The 24059-nt window shown below is 36.8% G+C and overlaps 1 protein-coding gene across 4 annotated transcripts in view; it reads right to left on the bottom strand.

The window, feature by feature from the left end:
- ZDHHC14 (zinc finger DHHC-type palmitoyltransferase 14) overlaps nucleotides 1-24059 on the bottom strand; it is a 107402-nt gene that overhangs the window by 30319 nt on the left and 53024 nt on the right. For 2 of the 4 annotated variants that reach the window (XM_032183597.1, XM_032183599.1), the window contains exons 2-3: nucleotides 20123-20295; nucleotides 6065-6223 (exon numbers count right to left, since the gene is read on the bottom strand). In XM_032183597.1, coding sequence (XP_032039488.1) covers nucleotides 6065-6223; nucleotides 20123-20295 — 332 coding nt within the window. The remainder of the gene's footprint in view (nucleotides 1-6064; nucleotides 6224-20122; nucleotides 20296-24059) is intronic. The other 2 variants (XM_032183598.1, XM_032183600.1) reach the window with 1 other exon arrangement.

Genomic DNA, 24059 nt, shown 5'->3' with positions numbered 1-24059 from the left:
AACCCAACTCATTCCTAAGGTAAGTGCGGTATCCATGCATCAACCTCTACAAAGTTCTTGGCTTTATTCCTCTTTTATTCTACTGTAAAGCATTTTTTTTTAATTACACATTTCTACCATTGCCTTCTAATTCCTTAACCATCTTTTAACATGTTATTGCACCAATGTAAATATTGGTTATTTATTTCAGTTTTAATAATATTCTTTTGTATTTTCTCCTAGATATCTCTCTCTCTCTCTTTTTTTTTTCCCCCCTCTCAGAAGTCTCTACTCTGACTTCTGAGATTTACAGCATCATTCACATACTCAGGGATTTTGATAATCTCTGCTCTTTTGTCCATATGCAGACTAACACCTTAGCTATAATATATTTCTCTAAAGTAACCTTAGACACCATCCCCTGGTTTTAAAGAGACTTTCTGCCCAGTGCTTTGGCCTAAACTTAAAATAAATAAAACAATCTCTTTGACACACATACCATGCTCCCTGAACTCGAAATTACATCTGGTATATAGATGGCACACTCATAAACAAATAATATACAATGTCTGGAAATGCTGCTGTGTGCTCCATCTGGCAGCCTCTTCGGTGCCCCAAAACGGTAGCACACCTTCAACAAAAAGAGACAAACTCAATTCTCACCTGTGAAAACTGGAGAGAAAACTAAAGAGAGGGAGAAAAAGGAAAAAAAGGACATAGAAGCCTTGTAGTTTTAACAGCTGAGCTAAAGAGTCACTTTTCAAGACCTGGAGCTAAGGCTTAACGGATTCAAAAAATCAGGCCCCATAATGAAGTGAAAATTACACTCTTTTTCATAGCAGTACTTCATAGCTTTATCTAAACCCAGGAAATGTAAGAAAAGAAATAGGCAAAGGTCATGAAAAGGCTTTGACAGCAAAAGGAGAGATAATAAGGGAATGAAGGAAGAGTGCTACAGAATGGAATTAAACCCAAGCAAAATGAAGCCCTGACATCAAGTGAATGTACATTGGTTATAAAGGACCAGGAAAGCTTGGGCAAATTACTCACAGACACAGCGTCAGTGTTATAAAAAAACAAAACCTTACAATGCTACCCCTCAGCCTGCTTTTGAAGAAACTAGTGTTTTCCAGGCATGGTGGTGTCTGGAACGATGTCTGGGAAGAGCTGCTCCCAGACCCCACTGGTAATTCTGTCTACATCTTGCATCACATGTTAGATGTTATGTACATTTTAATCAATAATTCCCCATCTTAAGAAAAAAAAAAAATTACAACATTGATGCTTGACTATGGAAGCTATTTTTTAGAACAGTGATTTTTATCCAGAATCTGCTGTTTGGCATACTGCTCTGTACATGACACACAGTATTTTCAAAACAATACATCTATGTAATCCAGCCAGGATCAGAAACAAGATTATAGCTACAACTGCCTAGTCAAAATGCTTTAGGGAAGTGATGATTTAACCAGAAAGGGGGTGTCTATCTGCTTCTAATATAGCATGTTTTCATGTTTTGTTTTTTACACAGAAACCATTTGCTCTTGCTTATGTAATCCACTGCTTTGTCTTCCTCAACAGCTCATTGATTCTGATCAACAAAACCACTAAAATATCCTCAATGTCCTAGACCAACCTGTACTATATTTTACTAGTTTTTAATCAAATACTTCTTTGTATGTTTAAGGACCTTAGTAATACAACTCACTTTTAGCTTTCCAAGATTGGGTTAAAAAGGATAATTTACCATTGACGTATATCCTCATATATTCAAATATGGTTTTGATTATCAAAGGACCAGCAGTTTTATTATATTTTGACCTCCAGTAAAAAAAGTTTGACTTTGTTTCTCCCTTCTCCCAAGGATCTAGCTTCTTTTTTTTCCTGGCATGCTCCCCACTGTAATATCTAGCTTCTAAGAGAAACCCAAGCTAATAAAACAATATTTCCTTTTCATCAACACCCCCAGAAAGTAGCATACATAATTTTACAGTTGGATATAAAATAATTAATACTTTTTGCTAACTGTATAATATATGGTTAAAGGAATCAAAAAAGAAAAGAAACTAAGCTCAAAGACTTAGATTTTCTAGACTCACCTTTAAGTCTTTACATAACACCCAATTTCTTCAACTGTAAGAACATAAAAACTGGAAAAAACAACCCAGATCGCTGCCAGCCTAATAAAATCTTGACACTTGTTTTCATGTTTAGGATCTTTAGAAAAGCAACCAAACTTACAAGTGAGAAGAATCCTATTTCCTACAGAAAACAGAACCATTGATAGGATTTTTGAAGAGGGATACCTCAAATCCATCAAGAACTACGGAAAACAAAGTGTTAACCCTCAAATGCTCAAGAAAGCCTATTTTGAAAATTTCTGAAAGCGTGAGAATATTCTGCAGGAAGTATCACTGCATGCTTGCCCTCTTCTCTTCTTCCCTGGGGATCCACTCTGGCCATGGCAGGAAACAGGCTGCTGCACCAACTGAAACCTTTGGTCTAGCTTAGCATGCCATTCTCATGCTCATAATGGATCTCTGAAAAATCAAACTGATTTCTTAGTAATCCTAAGGAAAACATTTCAAAGAGAGGCCATCTTCAAAACTTTGAGCTTTCAATCATTTCTGGAAAAAGTCACTTGCGTTGAAAGAAACACAGTGGAACCTGACAAGAGAAGCTATCTTTATCCATGAATCACACACAAATATATGACATACTTTTTTTTTTTAAGGAATAAATAAATAAGGACAAATTCTCTTTTAGGAATATAAATGGTGGTCCTTGTCTTCTAACATACTGGATTTTTGCCTTGGTCTAAGCCAGTTACTTTGCTCGATAGGCAAAACTGTGGCATGTGAATACAAAGAAAGCTTTAGACATCTAGTTTTTGGACTAAGTTGATTTACTGCTTGGCTAATCATCAGGCACTGGTTTTGCTTAGTCATTCCATACTATACTTGGGGAAATAGTTTGGAAACAATCAACTGCCTCTTGTTCAGCTTTTATTATAAAAATAAAATTATAGAAAATTAATAATTAATAAAATTATTAATAATTAATAAAATTATAGAAAATTATCAAAAAAGAAAGTTGCTGTTGAAATGACCATAAATATAAAGAAAAAGTAATTTCAGAAGCAAACCTAACAATTAGCTTTTTAATAGCATCAGATAAAGCATCAACATTCAGTTGTCAAAACTCAGCAATAACTAGCCCAAGCTGAGAAGTTGAGATTATTCCTTTTTTTTTCTCCTTTAGCTCTTGTGCTTATACGTACATTATTTTAAATTTGCATATAATTTTTAAGCAATGTATTGTACACAGAAAGCCCTCAAGGGGCTAACTTCCAGCTGCCACTCATAATGGAAGTTAAAAAAAAACTAGTCAGGAATACATCCATGATGTTTGTGTGAGGGAAACTGACCAAATTTTTGAAGGCATTACATACAAATGCAACAAACTGCATTTGTATGAAAATCCGTATTTTTCTGGATACTACTATGAAAACATGGTAAAGCTAAAGGAGTTTGAAATTGCTACTGTAAGTACAATGCTAATTAGGTAGTTTTTTTCAAATCCATTATTTTTGTGTAAACAAACTACATGGTTACATATAAAAATGAGTGATAAAATGAAAATCAGAACCAGTGCCAAGAAGTAACGGATAGGCTTACTGGAAAGGTAGTACTACTAATAATGGGGGAAAAACATGAATTAGTTTCTGCAGGTACTGACATGTTAAAAACACTTCTAAGGATTCTTTAAAGGAAAAAAGCATCAACAGAAAACACTGAATGAAAGAACCTTTCTGTCATACTGCATTAAATTGTCCAGTATCATAAAACACCTTTAGGGAAAGGTAGTAAGTTGTTTTTTTATAGTGTAATCAGTGCTGGTTTGAAGAAAGACTCCATTCCTTTATCACACACTCTCTGTAGTTAATTATTATGCAGCAAAAGCGTCAGGAACTAACAAGAAGGTAAAAATGAATGCGTAAGCATATTGGTAGTGGGTTGCAAACATAAGTTACTCAAGTATCCGTAGATGTGTGAAGCAGGAGTATTTTTGCACTAGTTTAATTAAGGAATGAGCAAATTATAGTGACACAAGAACACTCAAACATATTGTAAGATAGGTTAAACTAAAATTAAATAAAAGCATTATCATATAGACAATGCTGACTCTTAAGAATGGAAGCAAACCTCATAACATATATTCTGAGTAACTGTACACTCTTGCATAGTTAAGTCTTTCAAAGTATGTGAGTAATCCAATTCTGTTGACATCCATTTTTCATATAAAATTGGTTACAAATACTTATAGATTTCACTTATTACATTAAATCCACGTGAACACTTGTATGACAAATGCCTTCACGTAGACAGGAAATGAGTACTATGTAATATACCCTGAAAAGTCACAGTTTATCATAATTCTCATTATAAAAGCTGATGAGAAAAAACACAGGAAATTCATTCAAATAAATGAATTATTAAAAAAAAAAAAAAAGAAAAAAGCTTTAAATCAAATTTTTTTAAAATCAAAAAAGCTTTAAATCTTGTGTAAGAACAAATTGCAATCATCTCACCTATTTTATGAGTAGAAAAATCTAATCCTGTTGGATACAGTTATCACTTATATGAGTCACTTGGCTCAGCCTCTTTTCTGATATATATATTCATACAAATTCACAGCTGTTGCTTCGATACAGATAAAATCAGAAGATAGAAACTGTCTTAAGCTGGTTTCCCCCCCTCCATCACCAATTATTTCTTAGACTACAAAATTTAATATCAAAAGGACAGATTGCACATAACCTGTAGAGAAAGTCGTTGTTTGTTTATTAAGATAGCCAAAACGTTATCTTAAAATAGGTATGCATGGGAGGGTTGCTCTTATTTATGATGGATTCTCTTGATGAGGACAATAGTATTTATTTACTGCACTGGCCAACAGCTGCATTTTCATGTTGTCAGTTTTTTTGAGCAATACCACCCCACTATAATATCCAGGTTACAAATTTGATACGATACTTTCCTGAAGAGTTGTCAACTGCAATTCATAAACATTCCTCCTTGCCACGTCCAACAGCTTTTACAACACTTAGAAAACTCTAACAGCAGCAACACTTATTTACTGAGGGAACCATCTACAGATACCAACTGATGGCACAAGGCCAAAAGGCTACACATCTCGCTCTCATGTAAGCGTACTCACTCCATGAATATCATCTACATATGAAACTGTGATTCTTCCAGTGACTGCTTTATATCTAAAAATATCACTGCTGAATGCTGCAATTACATCTCTCAGCTGGAGACATCTTGCTACATTATTTTCTTGAATGCATAAGATCCAGGCTCAACGGCGTGCTAATCAGCTGCACTAAACTCTAAATGGGATCTAATTAACTAGAAAACTACTCAGATTTGATTGGTGGTTCTTTTTTTTTTTTTTTTTTTTTTTTTTTTTTTTTTTTAAGTTTTCTTTTAAATCCAAGCATATCTTAATCACCTTGCGTGCCCTCCAAAGCAACAGTCATGAAAAAGACGAGATGTTCAGAAGGAGAAAAAGCCCCTATCATTACAAAATATCCTTAGGTCCTGACATCATCTATTTAGCTTCTAAATAGCATGCTCATCCAGTAATTTCATACGGATTCTGACTTTAAAATTCCTAGTCTTAAAACATTTCAAAGGTATGAATTACCTATGGTGTGTGTTCTGGTCAGAGTGTAACCCTAGCCATTTGAACTATGCCTTGCAGAATTGGTCGTAAATTATAGGGAGAAGTATCTCCTTGTCTGCAATCTAGTTTGGGGAAGGAAACAATCCTGAGACTCATGCAAAACTCAAATCCCCCTGCACTGGAAAGTTCTCCTCCTCGTCTGCCTCCTCTCAAGCTCTTAACGTTTAACAGAGTTTGTAGGAAAAAGGCTGAACACAGCAAGTGACCTCATGAGTAATTTTGTCACTAACGCTTCTTTTGTCTCTAATATTGAAAGTATTCAAAACATATAAGCAACTAAATCGAACATATGCCATAGCTTTTTTTTTTTTTTTTTTTTTTTTTTTTTACTCACCTACGCAGTTATCACAAAGGCTGCAATGTGAGGCACGAGGTGGGCGGAAAATCTTGCAAGTAAAACAGTATTTTAGTTTCACTGTCTGTCCATTGATGATCACTTCTTTTGTTCTGGGAGGGGGGCGGTATCCTCCTGAACTGGAGCCATTTGCAATATCTAAACATGGAAATGCAACACATTAAGTTTTGCACACAAATTATGCTGTATACACATAATCAGCCTTGATGGCAATCTGTAGCAAGTCTCAAATTTATATGAACTCCATATTAATAGACTTAAACTACATTTTTTTTCCTTCTCATTCTCCTAAAATAAGAACTTGTACAGAGAGCAAAGAGATGATCACAAGCAGCATCCATAACCAACTAATTTGAATTAAAGAGAAAAAAAGAAACACTCAAATCCAAGTCTCAAAAGCTGAAAGCTACCTAGATCACCAAATTTCTATGCTGTCATATCCCCTAGTAGTTCATGAAGAATACATTACAGACAACTATGGCTATTGGTACAGGATGGTTGAAAACAGATGTTTTTCCAAAATACTTTATTTAGTTTGATCTTGAAAGATAAGTTTGCTCCAAGGAAGATACTCATCTCTGAAAATGAGAGTGGACTGACCAGCAAGAAAGGAAAACATTTCAGATGGCAATTTCAAGAACCTCCTCTGGACAAGTTCTCTCATTAAATTCCTTAATTTTGGGGGGAACTTGGTAATTAGTCTTTTCTTGACAGGTGCTGTTCTTCAAAATAAGAAAAGCTACCTTTTAAACAGGAATTTACTTTAAATAATCATAAAAAACCCTAACTTTTTAATCCTGAAAGAGGAAATAACAGAGGTTGTAGGCCCAACCTGGTACAGCATCTATGCATTTACTTAAGCATTAGCAGCACTGTCACCAGATCTAGGCATATGGTATAAGTAAGACCAACCAATCATCATTTTAACGTCTCAAACACTGGTACAATGGAGCACATCTACAGATCTTGCTTTTCTGACATTAAAAATCTACCCCCCAATTTTACTTTTATAAAATTTGAAGTTTTTTTTTTTTTTTCTCCCTTCCCTCCTCCCCCAAAATAATTTCCAACCAGCTCATGGGGTAAAAGTGGTGGGGTTTCGGCTTTCTTTTTGATTTTAGAGCTTCAGCATTTGTTTTTCCAGTAACTAAAGAACTGATTAGACTACTTCAAAGTTCAGTTCTGTCCTTTAAATGCTCCCAAGCTGAGCTATGTACTGTGACAAGTGAACATGTACAAACAGTACTTTTCTCTTCACACACCCGTTCTCATACAATCACAATCAAATAAGACCACAGAACCGACAAAACAATTTTTACTTTCTGACAGGAAGATCAGTAAAGCCAATAGGAAAACAAAGATAATTATTTTCCAGTATGTGACTGAAACTGCATTGCAAAGTCAGGGTCACCTGCACAGTTGCTTTAACGTGTCCCAGCCTGCTCACCCACTCACTAAGCATGCATCAGTAGGAGTATCTGTGGGATGCCACTGTGAATTTGACCACTGAAACAACTGCACTTCAGAAAACTTTCTTGGAGAAGGTGGATGGAAGGAAGCAATAGCTGCACATATGGGAACCAAGATATGAAGCATTCCTGAGGGGAAAGAAGTGGTGGGTACTGAAGAAACAGCTGCTGAGACCCTCCTGAGGTGTGCGGATCCTGTTGGATCTGCCCCACTCCCTGCTCTGTTGCTGGGATGCTGAGCCGGGCCCTATGATCTGCACGTGGAAGCAGAGGTTGCTGTGTGGCTCCCCCAGCAATCGATAATACTGATTTTGACCTCAAGGCCAGTACTACTTGCCATAGTATTTATGATTTAATAAGTATTGCACTGTAAGCTACTAGTGTGGCTGTATGTCGAAGCATATTTCTACAATAAAAGTTGTTCGATGTGCAATATGGACATTATCTTAAGTTTCCTAGTTTTTTCATGCTTCTGCTGCTTAAAAGAAACTTAGTCAAATGACTGATTTTAAAGCACTCTAAGCAGATACATGAATTTGATGAGGTCAGTAGGAGTAATTTAATTTCTTCAGGTTACACCGAGAACCATTTTTTGCGTGCATATTGTTGCCCTTATTACACATTGGTTTGAATCAAGTAACTTTTTGTTTTTGTTTTCTTATTCAAAACTAAGCTGAAAAGACATTCTTCTGAGGGTGTAGCATAAGTGCACTTATACTGTATAAAGCTTTGCAGAGACACAGGGAAAACAGGGAAGAATTTCTTATAATTGTGGAGTTATGTTTAAAGAAAATCTTTCATATTTACAGAGAACACTTTTTCTCTGTAGAACAAGTTATATGCTTTGTGAAATGGGGAAATAACTTGTAGGAGGAGGAGTAGTCCACATGAGACAATATCATGCTTTTTAGGGGAGAAACTGTCAAAAGTCATGGTTATGAAAATCCTCTATTGCTGATTGTAGTTGCTATCACTGTAAATGATAAATATGCTTCCATGTGCCATACCTTCAGTGATATCATCATACGGAGGCTTGTAATACCCTTAGTCTTTATATAAATCCATGGACCTTATAAAGCACAGGGTTATGTTCATTTCTGACAATAAGGGTCACAGAATCACAGAATCACAGAATTTCTAGGTTGGAAGAGACCTCAAGGTCATCGAGTCCAACCTCCAACCTAACGCTAACAGCCCTCCACTAAACCATATCCCTAAGCTCTACATCTAAACGTCTTTTGAAGACTTCCAGGGATGGTGACTCCACCACTTCCCTGGGCAGCCTGTTCCAGTGAAAGACAGACTACTAAGATGTGAACACAAATGTAGGTCATTAGCCCTAGTTTAGTTTTCATCCAAACATGTTCATGACTACTAGTTCATTGATAAAGCAATGTTTTCCATTTGATACTTTGAGAGTCAAACTGAGGTATACAATTGCAGCTTTCAATAGTGTTTAGAAATCCTAATGCACTGAATTTTGTGAAATAACACTAACTGTTTTTTTTTTCTCTCAGAGAATGTTACTTGGAAATGACTTTCAAATCACAGTCTAGGTGAATTCGCTGTTTCCCCCTCATGAATCATTTATTCATAAAAAATCCACAGCAACTAAAAAAACAAACAAACAAAAAACTTTCAGAAGTTCAGAAAGTCCCCTGTATTTACTTTATTTTAAAATGTGCTCTGGCAGAATCTCAAAGGCAACTTTCCTTTCCTCTGGTGCAAAAGGGAGACTACTGGCCAGTCTGTTACACTTACAATGCTGGTTTTCTAAGAGGATTTCCTTCCTAACCTGTGCCATGAAGTTCAAGTTCACAGAGACAGCCAATCCCAGCTCTCTAACTGAGGCAAATTAATCTGAAAATCCAAGTGCAAAAGCTGATGCAAATTAAATTAATGAAAACAGTCTTGCTGATTTTCCATGGAGTCAGAATTTTCCCCACGATCCTAAATTGCACAATCAAACCTGAAAGACTCAGTCATTCTGTTTATTAACTTTTTTTTTTTTTTTTTTTTCTGGAAACAACAACCGGGCAAAGTCAAATGTGTTTGGATTTAATCAGATTTATCTACCCTGCGTGTGCAAAACATGCCTTGTCCTCGTCTCACAATGATTTTCAGACTGTAATTAATCTTCAGTTGGACTGCTCATACTTGTGTTCTAACACAGGCAAATCTTTTAATATACGTGGTCCCTTTAATGTATAATGAGATTAACCTTCACAGAATCACCTTCCCCAAATAAACCTCTGTTTGACCACTGCTTTTTACATTTTTCTCTTCCAATCCACTACTGATGCAGTTAGGCAAGCTATTTTACAAGAAGGGTAAAATTCTCCCACTAATGGAATTGCCTTCCATCCTCCATGGTACTTTGCTGTGATAAATTTTATAAAACTTATCTAGCAGCATTAAATGTTGATGCACTAGATGGGGCTCCATCATTTTTATTTTAGGGAAAAAACAAACAAACAAACAAACAAAAAAAAACAACACACACACACACAAAGGACACGATCCATATCCTTGTAGGACCAAGGTACCTGAAGTGCTGCAAGAAACTTGCTTCATGTATTTAATGGAGACAGCAGTCCCAAAACCTTCTAATATATAACATACTCCACATACTTCTCTCAAACTATAAGACTAATTACTAATGTGAGGTGCTGTTTAGATGAGAGACAGAAGCTGGAATTTTGTATACATACAGGATCCTTCCACTCAAACATTTGCTATTTTGGTCAATTTTCCTAAGATCTTAGGAACATACACTCACGCTCTAAAAGGTCTCTCCACATTTTCTTGATACAAACATACCAATGCAAGGTTTACTGTTAACTGTAAAGTGGCAATTTCAATCTTTTATCATTAGAAAAATTAGTACCTATGAATATTTGTAATGTTTCCTACTGAGGAAAACAGAAGGCAATGAGAAACCTTTGTGTATGACCTACAACATCTGAAGAACAACAACAAATCAAAAATCTGCAAAAATATAAAATTCCTCTAAGAAATGTCTTCTCTGTGTTGAACCATGTTGAACATTCTCTGTTGAATTTAAGCTACGTATTCAACAATTGGAGGTTCAAGAGGAAGAGTCATTTTACAAAGTGAAAAGAACTGAAATAACATTTGTCTGTTTCCAGACAGTAATCTCAGGGACAAACAATACTGGGAACCTGGCTTAGACAGCCACTAGCAGCTGCTAACTGCATTCTTCACATAATTCTTCATCTGATAGGCAACAAGAAATACTGACCAAGTACTGCTCCCGACTTTAGATAAAAGACTTACTGCCTTGACTTTGGAAAACGCTACATGTTATTTTCTGAAGAGCTGTACTGCATCACCTTCTTTAGGTCTAAAATTATGTGAAATGTATTCTCACTCCCAGAAGTAAATGTAATCTTCAGTGATTTGCTGAGGGAAAGAAGCATTGAGTCCAAGAGCGTTCTGAAAGACTTGCTTAATGTACAGTGCAGTTTTATTAGATTTATTTTATGAATGTTGTTTAAAGCATGCAATATCAGGCATGACAGTTAAGCTGATATCCCATCTTGGGAGAAAGGGGAAAACATAAGCAAGTCGCACTCATAAGCAGTATTTCTTTAGGCTATTGTGCAATTCTCTGAAATGCCTATGTTGTGGTGGCCACACAGATTTAATTTTACAAGGCTCTAAGGAAATCAGACTGTGCATTTCAAAACAAATGAAAGACAGGAGAGGGAACTGCGGAGAAGTCTCAAATGCAGTCTTAAGCATCAATGAAAACGAGAGAGACAAAACAAAAGGAACCCTCAGAGATGGCATGCTGATGTAGCTAACATATTGAGTTTGGGGCTTTTGGAAGGACAAGAAAGAAAGTGAGCAGAAACCAAACTGCTTCTACAGAATAAATTGCGAGGATACACATAAGTTAAAGACAGTTACCCTGAAGAAAATTCCCAAGTATTTCTCATTATATATGGGCTTTTTTAAGGAAAGAAAGGAAGGAAAAATCAAAGTGGCCATCTTTTTATTTATCTGCACCACTCATCTGATGCAAATAAATACAAATATTGTAGAAGAATTGTTAAATCTTACATGCATCAAGTGTACAAATGATTTCCCATCTGTAAAACCCATTCCGATGGGTTTGGTTATTCTTTCACACCTTCATATTTAGAAGTATATATCTTAGAAACATTTTTTTTTTTTCAATTTTTGAAGACCACTCCACACTAAATGAATCACAAATGACAAAAATTATGACTGCAAAGAGGTTATGAAATTCCAAGTGATAAAGATTTGTGAAATTCAGTGTTGATAATGCAATGTAATGCACACAGGACTAAACAAATCTATTTATTACGCTATAAAAATGTATCTTGGAACTACTGTGGCCATTACAAAAGAAAAGCTGCTCAATACTCAAGTGTGGTTAAAAAGCAATGAACGGTAGAAAATATGATGGGCTGGTGTTATACTAATGCACAATGCTTTTTTATACTGAAGACTTACAGAATCCTGCTTCCTGCATCTTAAGTGATATAGAAGCAATAAAAAAGAAATAAAACAGAAAAATTGGAAAAGATCAAATGTGTGGAACAGCTTTCGTACCAGAGAAGATTACACAAATAATGCATTCTCAGGCTTGAGAAGAGATGACTGATTGAAGATGTAAAATAGAAAAAGAAAAAGCACAGGAGCAACTGTTCAACGTCAGGAAAAGAATTACTTGGTGTCAAATGAAATAATCAGGCAGCACTTAAAAAGAAGCAGCAGTACTTCTTGTCTAACTTGCAAACTCAAAATCTAAATAGCATTCCAAGTTTCATCAACTTCAGAAAAAAAAAAAAGACAAATTAATAAAGAACAAAACCCTATTAAAAAAAATAAATATATATATACAACCCTTAACTTCAGAAGTCCCTAATCTGTAGGTTATGGGGAGCAATGAGGGTACAGCAGGGCTCCTCAATTCGTTCAGTTCACGTCACTTGTCACTATCACAGATCACACATCAGGCGAGATGGACTACTGATCTGGTCATGTAGGGCTGCTCCTGGTTTCATGTTCCCATAGATACAACAGCCCTTCTCAATACAGTATGTTATGGGATCACAGAACCCACGCTTATAAACACCGTGAAAAAAATACAATTGTTTTCTTTTCCAAGGCAACACCATAAAAGTTTTTTTCATGAAAATTATAATTAAGTAAAAATACTATGTAAACAAGTTTAGTTTCTCATTTGGAAAAAAAAAATATTAATAGGTCCTGCTGCATTTGACTAAGATTATGGCACTGTAATAGTAAATAACTACATTATCTCCACTGATTTTGCATTATACGAATCTCATGCACCTAGTTGCTTCTGTTCTATATTATGAGAAAAATATACACTGTTTTAAGACCTATGCTTCTTTCCACTCCTAGGCCAAACAAATACAAACATATTCTTAAATATTTCCTCATAGGTCATGTTTTCTTTGTTTCTCTTTCTTGCTGTCTTCCTCTTGAGCATCTACACATCAGGTAAAAAAAATGGACAGTGAACTGAGCCTTCATTATGACTAAGTAGTGCAGAATGGTACCTCTCCTGGTTTATATATAATTATTCTTCTCATGCATCACCAAACAATTTTCCCTTTTTATCATGGAATCACAATCTGATTGTGGATAAAACTCACGTCCCCTTTTACTCTACCATTCACTAGCTAGAATCCTTTTTGTATTTGATTTGCATTTCTAATCATACATTCTTTACTTGTTCGTTACATTTGCTAAGACTATTTAGAGTATAAAAAAATCAATCAATCAATCACTTACAAATCCCTCCAGCCCAGCATCATCTTCAGAGTCAAGCATATTCCCTTTTTCTTGAGCCCATAATCAGTCTCTGCAACATCATACTTTATCACTTACTGTTTGCCACTGAGAGTATATTTTTGGAAAGGTGCTCACTGACTTTGTTGTAACTTCATCTAGACCTTATTTCCAAAATCTGCATAGAAAAAATCCTATGCAGGACCATATCAAGAGCTCTGTTACAGTCAAAATCTAGCTTATCTGCTTCTTCTTTTCCACTAAGACAGTTACTCCCTCAACGAAGGGCATTGTTTCAGTTACAATTGACTTTTCTTGAAATACTATGCTGCTCATTTCAAGCCTTAAATGGCCACAACCCCACTGCAGCCCCAATTCTTAGAGCTTTATCATTTCAGTTTACCCTGTCTTTCCAGAGATTAAATAGTTTCCAGAAATATAATAGATACCCATATAGTACAATATCTAATAGACAGATATACATACAGCATAGTAGATAATTTGTTTTGCCTTTTTTTTTTTTTTTTTTAACCCTCTTAACTACTATTTTCCTCACTGACCTGCATTTCCTATCAGCAGGCTGTGCAGTTTCTCTCCTGAGATCAAAGCAGTGTTGAATACTTCAGATTCCCCTCTGGTAATCTCTCATTTCCAAATTATCTAGCATGCATTCAGCTTCTTTCTTCCTCTAACGGAGGCCATCCTGTCATCTTCTAATGTTCCTAGCTAGTTTTAACAAACATTTCTTTCCCTACTTTTGACTTTCTGACACTTTTACTACAGGCTCGTGCCTGTAGTAAAATTTTGACTCATCTTTGAAATTGTCTCCATTTCTGATATAAGTACTTTTTGTACTATTTTGGCCATCTTTTTATTTATCTGCATTACTCATCCAATGCAAATAAATACAAATATTGTAGAAGATAACAGTAGTACAGCCAGAATGGCCTCTGACTACTCTTCCCAACCCATCTCTCTATATGAGCATAGCTTGCTGGTTTGCATTTAAAATAATATATCAATATAATAGTTATGAAAATATTTTTCAATAACAGAGCTCTCTTTCACTTTGGGGATATTCTTAATTTTATGCAATTCCTTTTGCAGAAGGATTCATTAAAATTATCAAACTTATTATTCTCCATAAGATTTGCCATAAGCCCTCATGTTTGGGAACTTGAGCCCCAGACTCCACACTTGCTGTCAGTATAGTTCCTCATTTCAAGACTCTGTTGGCCCTTTTTGGAAGACCACCAGTTTTGCTGCTAAAGAAAAGACCATGTTTTTGATCAGCTCAGTGGTCTGTGCCTGTGAAGCAAGTTTTGTGCTACCATATTTTTTTAAAGCAAATTTAAAAGCAAGTTCTGAAACACCCCCACACGGAAACATCTTGAGTCCCCTAATCAACTTTTTAATATTATCCTGGATGCTAGAAAAAAAAATCACCAAATTTATACTTTTCATTTTGCTATCTAAATCTCTGTATCTGACAGTCACTTTCTGTGAGGCAGAAATTATTATTGTCAGCCGCTTATTTGAAATGATCTGTTTCCTGACATAGATGAATGTGTCTTTGAACACAGGGGAAATAAACAATTATCTGAACAGGAACTGCTGCCTGTATTTTGGATTAAAGCTGGGACCTTATTCTAGGAAAAAGATTCCATGAGAGAGCTTAAATGAAACTAGACAGCAACACTGATTAGGAAAAACTATCAAATGAATACTTCATTATATTTTTTTCTGTATTTTTAAACATTTAACATCAACAACAAAAGACTTGGTAAGTTTTTGTACTCTAAGGTATGGTTTTTATTGTGAAGTTTGCAGATGCTTGAGTTAGATGATTCAACTACTTCAGAAACTCAGATGAACAGCAAACACGTTAATACCGCTGTCCTAGAGACTTTTAAGAAAGGAGCTGAAACATGGCACAGGCTGAAGCCTTTGAGCTTGGCACACAACTTTTTCTGTACAAATCTTGGCAGACAGGGCACAAGGAGGGTCATAATTCATATATCTGCAGCAGCAGCTTGTTACAAGCTACAGAGTTAACTTTCATATTTCTTTACTGTAGAGCACAGAAGTACTCCACCACTCCAGAGAAGCCAAGGATGCCACATTCGATGAGAAGTGGGTTCACTGGAGACTGCTGCCAGTGAGCACTTGGGGCAAGGAACCTGGCTCTGCTTCCCACTACCTCAACACAAAAGAGGAGGTGAGTCATAGAAGCAGGGCTGAGCAGAAATAGAAGAAAGAGAGCAGATCTCAGGGTGGATGTGCCTAACAGATGCAACAGGAATAAGAGGCAGAAGAGAGCTACAAAAAGGGCTCAGCACCAGAAAGCATGGGATGCTCCACAAACAGGAACCAAAACCCACTGGTAAAGCATGCCCTCAGCCTACCCTACTGTCAAGGCATAGATCGTGCCATGAAGGAATCGCTTATCAGTTATTTTAATAGCCCTGCGGACTGAAGGAAATTACAGAAAGAAATAAAAATTATTAATAAACATTGTTTATAAATCAAGTAGTCCCCAAATGATATTAAGGTAAGTGGGCTAGAGATCATCTGTCCAACCTGAATTTGAACCCATCAAGAATATCTTTTGTAAATATAATAATTAATTCCGTGACATTGTTTTGGATCTCTATTTTTACTAAAGCCTGTTAGAACCAGCCACCACTGCTCTCCAACATACATGTCTAATCCAGCCCGGAAAAATTCACTCTTCGCTTTTCATTTTGACAAGCACATACATAAAACCCACAAAAACACTGTGCTGAGACAGACGAGCAAGTTGCTGCAGGTCGCAAGCTTCCCCAGTTCAGCCCCATAGTCCCTACCAGTCTGTGCAGGTGTTCTCTGCCAACACTGGGAATGAGCACAGCTCCCCCCACCCAGCAGCTGACACCTGATGGTGGATGCCAGGAGCAAAGGTCTGGAAGTAAAAGGCCCTCACAGACATACTACAGACCTTTTCCAAACAACCATGAAATACACGTATGTGTATGATGGTTTTTTTTTTAGGTTCAAGCAAGTTAAAACAGTCTTTAAAAGTTTTAAACTTTTACATGTTAAATGTACTGTTGTGACTGGAGGCAGCTAGTGTGCCTTACTGTAGTGTTGCACCCATATTAAGTTCACACAGAAGCTTTTTCAATGAGTAACAGGAATCAACATTTTTATAGCGAATTTCTGAAACCGTTAAAGTTGTCAGCAGCACAGGAAACAATTTAGGATGGGAAGGTGCCAGCCCTCTAAACTAGAGGAATGCTAAGAAGCTCCTTCCCTCACTGCCCTCCAGAATAAAAGAAAGTAATAAATTAAACTTTTATAATTATCTGGGAAACAATCCCAGCCCTGTGTCTGGGGGAACTCCGTAAACAGAGACCAGTGAAAGTATGTGAATAAAGCCCAAAGGAAACAAAAGCTATCAATAGCTAGGAATGCTGTTGTAAGGAACCAAATTTAAATCAAACCCTGAAGCAATGGAGATCTCCAGGAATCTTCCGAGTTTGAATAACGGCCGGAGCACTAGCAACTAGCTGCTTTATTTGCCTGTGTGATAGAAAAGCTAGGGTTTTGTTTGCACAGTATCTGAATAAAAAATCCTGGGTGCGGTCACCGCTTTCCTTCATCTGGAGCAGAGGGACACCAACCAACTCTCCCAGCCAGCCAAAGCACTTCTTGGAACAACCTGTGGTAACTTGTTTCTGTGTCAAGGCCCTCATAACAAGAAGCACATTGTTACAGTGCTGCCTTCTGCCTTATCTCTCCAGGGTTTTACTATTCAAAGAACATGTATCTCCTCCTTTTGGATTCTTTTTTGCATCTTTATAACCAGTGGATTAAGAAAATGCATCTAAGACACTTTCTGTGCCAACTAGCAAGCATTCAAAATACCTGATCCTTCAAACGGGGACAAGAACACACCCAGTTGGTATTCATAAGCTTGTTTATATTCCTGCTGCTCTATAAAAACAGAGAATTAAATTGAACATCATAAAAACCCTAAAGTGACTATTACACCACAGCCGTTTCAAAACCATAGATTCAATTAAGTATTACATATATGAATACTGGATATAAAACCTGAAGAATTCATTTGCTGTGCTTCAATTGGGGCAATCCCTTAATAAAAGCATATTTAAAACATGAGCTCCAGGATGCCCCTGCATTTCACCAAGTAGCTGGGTATAGTAGTGAAAAATACCTGTCACAGCAAGATAGCTAAATGCTAATAGCTACACTTCAACAGCTTGCTTGCAATCTCTTTTAACAGACCACTATCATTATTACCTTTATATGTAATTACAGAAAAGGTGCATTTCCATGAGAAAGCCTGGCTGCTTTACATAAAATGAACAGGCTATACAAGTTTTGTTCAGAACAATTTTTTTCCCTCATCTGCACCATCATTATTATTGCAGGTAGATAATCAGAGAGTAAATTTCAGTAGCACCTTCATTACTGGATTTTAATTTCATTTTCCTTAACCGTTTCAAGAAATTCAAAGAAAGACACAGAAAAGGAAAAGCACCTTAGGAAGTGACAGTGCCTAAATGGATACCACTGTTCTTCCCAGCTTTTCTTACTCTCCTCTCTATTTCTCTCAAATGAAGGTGTAAAAACCTGTTGTCTGGGAGAATTTTATGTCATTAGTTTTGAAACAGTTTAAAGAATTACAGCTACGATTTTCTATAGCTGAACTCTCAGTCATCAGTGTAGGTGGCTCAATTCAAAGCACCAAACCTGCCTTTCTCTTCTAAACTGCGGACCATTTTATTTTACACAGCACACTCTTCTCAGAAGGGTAAGCAACAGAAGGGTTATTCTTACTTTAACCAGAGTTAAGATAACTTTCCTCACCAAATACCAAATTCTTCACACACAGCTACGCTCTGACTTTTCCTTACAATGACCTCACATTAGAGTAGGCACAAATTCTTCTCCATCTGGCTAGATGTCACCTTCTTCCTGTCATGGCAACGTCAGCTGGCTCTGGGTTCTGCACAATTACTCCAAGCAATGAATAAAAACAATACAGATTGTCTTACTGAAATATGAATGCCAACAGAACACTCTGTTTTTAAAAAGCTATACTGGATCTAAAAAAATTGGTGAACTGCACATCAGACTTCGCAAACCCATAGGGGAAACATTTATTCTCACAAAGTTCAACCCCCCAAAAGCCTCAAACCTACACATAGAATACAAGGAGCAAGTAAAAAATAGCTGCTGTACCTAGTATGTTGCAAAAGCATTGGCTTCACTTCATTGAAGTACACAAAATGCTGTTTATTATACAAACCCCTTTCTATCCTATGGCTTAGCAGACTGTAGCAGCTGAGTTCAGCACCTTCCAAATCCGGTGAAAGAAAATGATCTCACTGTAGCGACCACCAATAAATTCATCACTTTATTTTGAAATTCTACTTCTTAAAATAATCCATAGCAAAGGTAAAATTCTTAAGTGCAATGCATAGCTTCAGGATGCCTACATCATGCCTGCACTCTTATCAGCTGAGTCTAAGGAAACTAATGCCATACTGATGTGAACATTTGCTGTGTTGACATGAGTTCCCTTGTCATTCCTCACTTACCAGCATGGTTCAGTGTTGATTTTGGTGTGTACAAACCATGTTTGATTTCTGAAGAAACAAAACCAGAACTTCTGCTACACATATGCACCAGATGAGCTCTATGCCAAATCATGGTACAAGTCCAAACCAATGACTTTGCCCCTCACACATTTTCACCAGTGTGTTGTGGAGGACAATTAGTCTAGAGAATGAGACAAAACCTTGTCTGAAAGCAAACCGTTCAAATTCACACACTATAGATGCAACAGACTTAGTCCACTCTTTTGCTTTACCTGCCTTCAGTTATTTGTCATGGTATACAAAGTCTAAGATTGCACTAAATACTGTATCAGGGACCCCACAGGTGGTACTCCTGTGCTTGCATACACCTGTTACCTGTCTTTTCAATTATGAGTAAGAGTTCCTCTGAAATGACTTCAGATTGTATGATTTCCAACGGCTACCATTTCAAAGGAGATATAGTAGCCATTAGTAACCTTTAGTAGTCTACTACAAAAATAAGCAAACTGTTCTATGAAGCAGCTCTGCAAACTTACCCTGTGTTTTCTTATCTAGGTAGCATATTCATGCTATTTAGTGTACCTGTAGGAATTCCACAACTAGAATTTAGTTGTCAATTCTCTTGATAAATGAGGCTGATCAAAATCTAGTTCACTGTCCTTTAATTGTGCAGGCTTTACACAGATACTGAAGTACAACCTTCCCAAGATTACATCAACTTATAACACTGTATATTAATACAGAGACTTATCTGACCCTTTCACAATATAAATAATTAAATTCTGTTAAACTCTGATGGTACATTACTTTAAAAGATGCACAACTTCACAACCTTTGCAATATCAGCTGGCTTGCCAAAAACACTTTAAAAAGTATTCACTTGTGCATTACAGGGAAACTTCCACCATACCTGCTGAAAAGTATTTACAGTAAGAACTATCACTCTCCAGGTTCAGTATTTTGTTTACTGCCTTTCTTAGTTAAGAGCTGATCAACCATCTTTCCACAGGAATCACTGCAGTGTCATCAGACATGGCAACTCCAGGATAATTACTGTGGCAAGATAGGAGTAACTCTTCCCAGGAGGAGAGCAGCACGCTACCTTCACACAGCACATACACCCTCGGGAGGAAAGCGAAGAGACAACAGACCTTCATTGTTACCTATTTGTCTCTCTAGATCTGCTGCTTCATCTGGTGTTGCGCGTGGGAGGACACCAGGATCACTGAAACTAGTACGCAGCAGGGTCCCCATCACGAAAAAGAAAAGAATCCCACCAATTGCAGGTATAGCAGGTGTAATCTTCTCTGATAAATACGGACAACTGGAAAAAGAAAAAAGATTAAACAATCAATAACAAATAATGCAACTTGTTCTCAACAACTGTTTACCATCATAAATGCATATCAAGAATTCACTTTCTCACACAGATATATTGCTTTCTTTGGAACATTTAAGAAAGCTGACATTTCTCTTTCTGTTCTTGACACTTCTGAAAGTTCTCATAATCTGTTCAGTATAATACAGGTTGAAACAGCATAGCAATAATCTTCCTAATATGCAATACATGCATTTACATAAGAAAATGTTTTTATTACAGGATATTATGAGCTAATATATTTACTGCCAACTTGCATGAATTCAATATGCAAAGAGAGGGAGGGGAAGAAGGGACAGGAAGTAGACTGAAAATATTCAGCCATGAAGAGTAAAGCAGATAACATGATGAAATAATACAAACTAAAAATGTAATTAAATCTAGTTCATCAAAAAGAAGGTGTTCAAGATCTTAACACCTGTGGCACATTCCTATAACAGTCTTGTTATGTATCAATATTATAACACCAGGGTGGTGTCCCAAAGCCTGCTAATTCTCTTAATCCATTTCTTGCAGCTTAATAAGCTTGTTTACTCATTTGCAAAGTAAGGTAAATGTAATGAGAGTGCACTGCAACACACCTGGAAACAAATAATCCAGCTGGTCTAGGGCAGCATCCACAGCCCTTTACCAGCACAGGCTCTATAGTTACCAGATTTGCAATATAATTACAGGTTTTAAAATTATATAACAGTTTTATCAATTTTCCTCTGTATTTCACATGTAGTAAAAACAGAGCAGACAGCAACATCAGAATCTATGCAATGTATAAATATAAACATCTCTTTATGGTTGTGCAAAAGGAATGTGGGCATATGAAAACTTAGATATTACACAGTACACCACCGGTTACACTGGGTCATACAATAAGCACTGTAGGATCATCTCAGAAAATGCAGAATGAACACTCTCTTCTTAGCGCCTCTATTAAGCAGAAGGGACACAACACACAGATTGCTTCATGTATTTCTGATGTCTGCATGAGGAGTCATAACATAAGCCTAAAAATGACACAAGCCTAACACCAACAAGCTCTGGGCCTGAGGGCTTTGTCTCCAGTTTCCAGGTATCAATCAAGTTTAATTATCATCGTCTTCCCTCTTTCTGTTTGCCGCCTTAAACGATGATTCAGACGTGCCAGCTTCTGCACTGCATGTTATCCTCAGTGGGATGTTAACTCTGAGCAAGTGATGACAATGTCAACTTCACTGCCCATCACTTCAGCTGATAGGAAAAGCGCTTCCTTTCCCTCCCCATCCCATCAGCTACCACGTACCAAGCATTTATCTTACTGCACCATCCCATTAAATGCGCTTGGATGCTTCATAGTACATTGGGTTTAATGGATACAAGCCCAAATACATTACATGGCACATCATGTGGTCCACCCTGTGGTGGACCACCCTTTCACCCTACATGAATGTAATATTACTGGCAACAAAATATTAAACAGACAACTGGGCATTAAAATTAAGAAGGGGGACGGGGGGAATTCATAGACAGGATAGATTGTTTAGATACTTGGGAACACACTTGAAAATGCACACTTCTCAGAAATCTGTTTCCAAGAGCCAGATCCACGATACCAGTGCTAAGGGAAGCAGCAGCAAGACAGCTGCTAGATGTAGGCCTTGTTCCCTTACCCTCAGAGAAGCCAGTCAGAATGAACAACCAAAAGGAAGCTTTCACAGCACACAAACACCCTACTGCTCATTTCGTTTCTTGCCACAAAGGATCATTGAAATCAAAACTACTGTAATACGCTCAGACAAGAGTACAAATATGCTGCAAGAACGTATTTTTAAAAGGATTAGGGGGAGCATGTACATTAATGAATGCTAAATATAGCACAGTGCTCTTATTCTTCTACTGCATTATTCATTACACATACCAAAGAAACTGCAACTGTGCTGAAGTTTGTTGACCAAACAAGAGCTGTATGTGTGTGAAAGGCACCCGGGAGGTAATCTGAGGGTAGCATGGTAGGTGCAATACGGTTTAGACACCAGTGCAAAAATAGCAGCATTGTCAACCTACACAGCTTACATCGCAACTTCTCAGCGATACGCACAGAGCAGAAACTGAAGGGCCATCTGAATAGTAAGGTGTTTTGTTTTAACAGTAACTTCATATGGAATTGGTAGAAAGAACCAATTCCTATACTGAAATACTGTGAAAACCTTGCATTGCTGGAAAATGATGCTTTCACTACAGGAAAAAATACATGAAAACGTCTGTGCCTTGCTGAATCACAGTCCATCTCCAAAGAGAAAACATTCACAAAGCTCTGCACACTCTTCACCATATGCAACTGTAAAGTAATCTGCTTCTCCTAAAAGTGTTTCCAGGGTATAAAACCTTGAAATTTATTAACTTCAGCTTGGAATTGTTTCTGTACTTCATGCCTGCTAAAAAGGATTGAAGATGTGATCTTTGGCAGTAATAACCAAACAATGCTCCATGAGTTCAGAAATTAATTCAAACTGAAAAAACAGCCTGTACAGAGATTCGGATAGGAAGCCCAGACAGGAGCATTCAGTCTAGTCTGACCTAAATAGCAACAGGCCCTATAATATTACATGGGCCTGCAGACAATGACATCTACCTTTTAGAAAGGCCCAATTAATTTTCCCAATTCAGGTAAATTCAAAGAAACAGAAAGAGTATACATCATTCGCTTTCTGCATTTGACAGCACCCTGTGTAGCCCTTTTTTCTGTGAATGAATATGAAGACAGATAATAAGAGATCACAGACATCTCTGGGAAGACAAGTTCATATGGACTTTCTGCCCCAGACTTTGGAGGGTGAGAAAAGTACAGCTAAGTACGTTCCCTTTGACTAAGCATTTTTTCTTTTTTTTTTTTTTCTTTTTTTTTTTTGGGGGGGGGAGGCTATTAAAAAGTAAATCCATTAAAACAGCTACAAATTAAAAATTTGGATTTTAGCTCAAAACTATCAATACATCTGTAGAAATGCACTTGCATGTATAGAACTTGTATTTGCATATTCATATAACAAATGCATTTGTATTGGTACATTAAGTTCAATGTTATTTTAAGCAATTTATTTAAGCTATTTAAATTATCTATCATTCTACTTTCAGAACGGCCAAACACTATACACAAAAAAAAGCATCATTTTGAGTATTTGCTCAAATTCCTTAATTAATTTGCTTCAGTTGAGTTTGTATCCCATTAGGGATTAAAGCTTTCCTCATATATTATTGAAAATTTCTTTCTGGACGGTGTTTTCAGATATGTTTTTTCCAAGTAAATATTAGCAGATATTTCCTGACAGCAAATTTCAGAATTTCCAAACACCGTCGGTCCCCTGCTGGCAGCACCATCAGTGACAAAGCAGCATGAAAACAAATCCCTGTCCCCCACATCAGCACAGCAAGTACAGACAAATCTTTTAACCTCATCTCTTGGTAACCACTAGACATGAACTAACATCCTCACTTTATATCTTAGACTCAGGAAAACAATTAGCCTTAATCAGTATTTGTAGTGATAGCACAGAACAAGTACAGATAGGGGCCATCCCAGAAAATACATTTTTAGGACATATTTTGTGGCCAGAGATCCCACTACAAATGGTATTGTAGAAATGACTTCCTCAGAGAACCATGCTTGGTTTGCACATAGCAACGAGTAATACATCCTAAAGTTTCAATTTATTTAATAAGGTTTTTAATTAATTAAGGCT

Source organism: Aythya fuligula, chromosome 3 (genome assembly GCF_009819795.1).
Source record: "Aythya fuligula isolate bAytFul2 chromosome 3, bAytFul2.pri, whole genome shotgun sequence".
In the NCBI taxonomy this organism is placed as follows: domain Eukaryota; kingdom Metazoa; phylum Chordata; class Aves; order Anseriformes; family Anatidae; genus Aythya; species Aythya fuligula.
The sequence above is the reverse complement of the archived record's forward strand: the minus strand, read 5'-3'. Positions and strand labels throughout refer to the sequence as shown.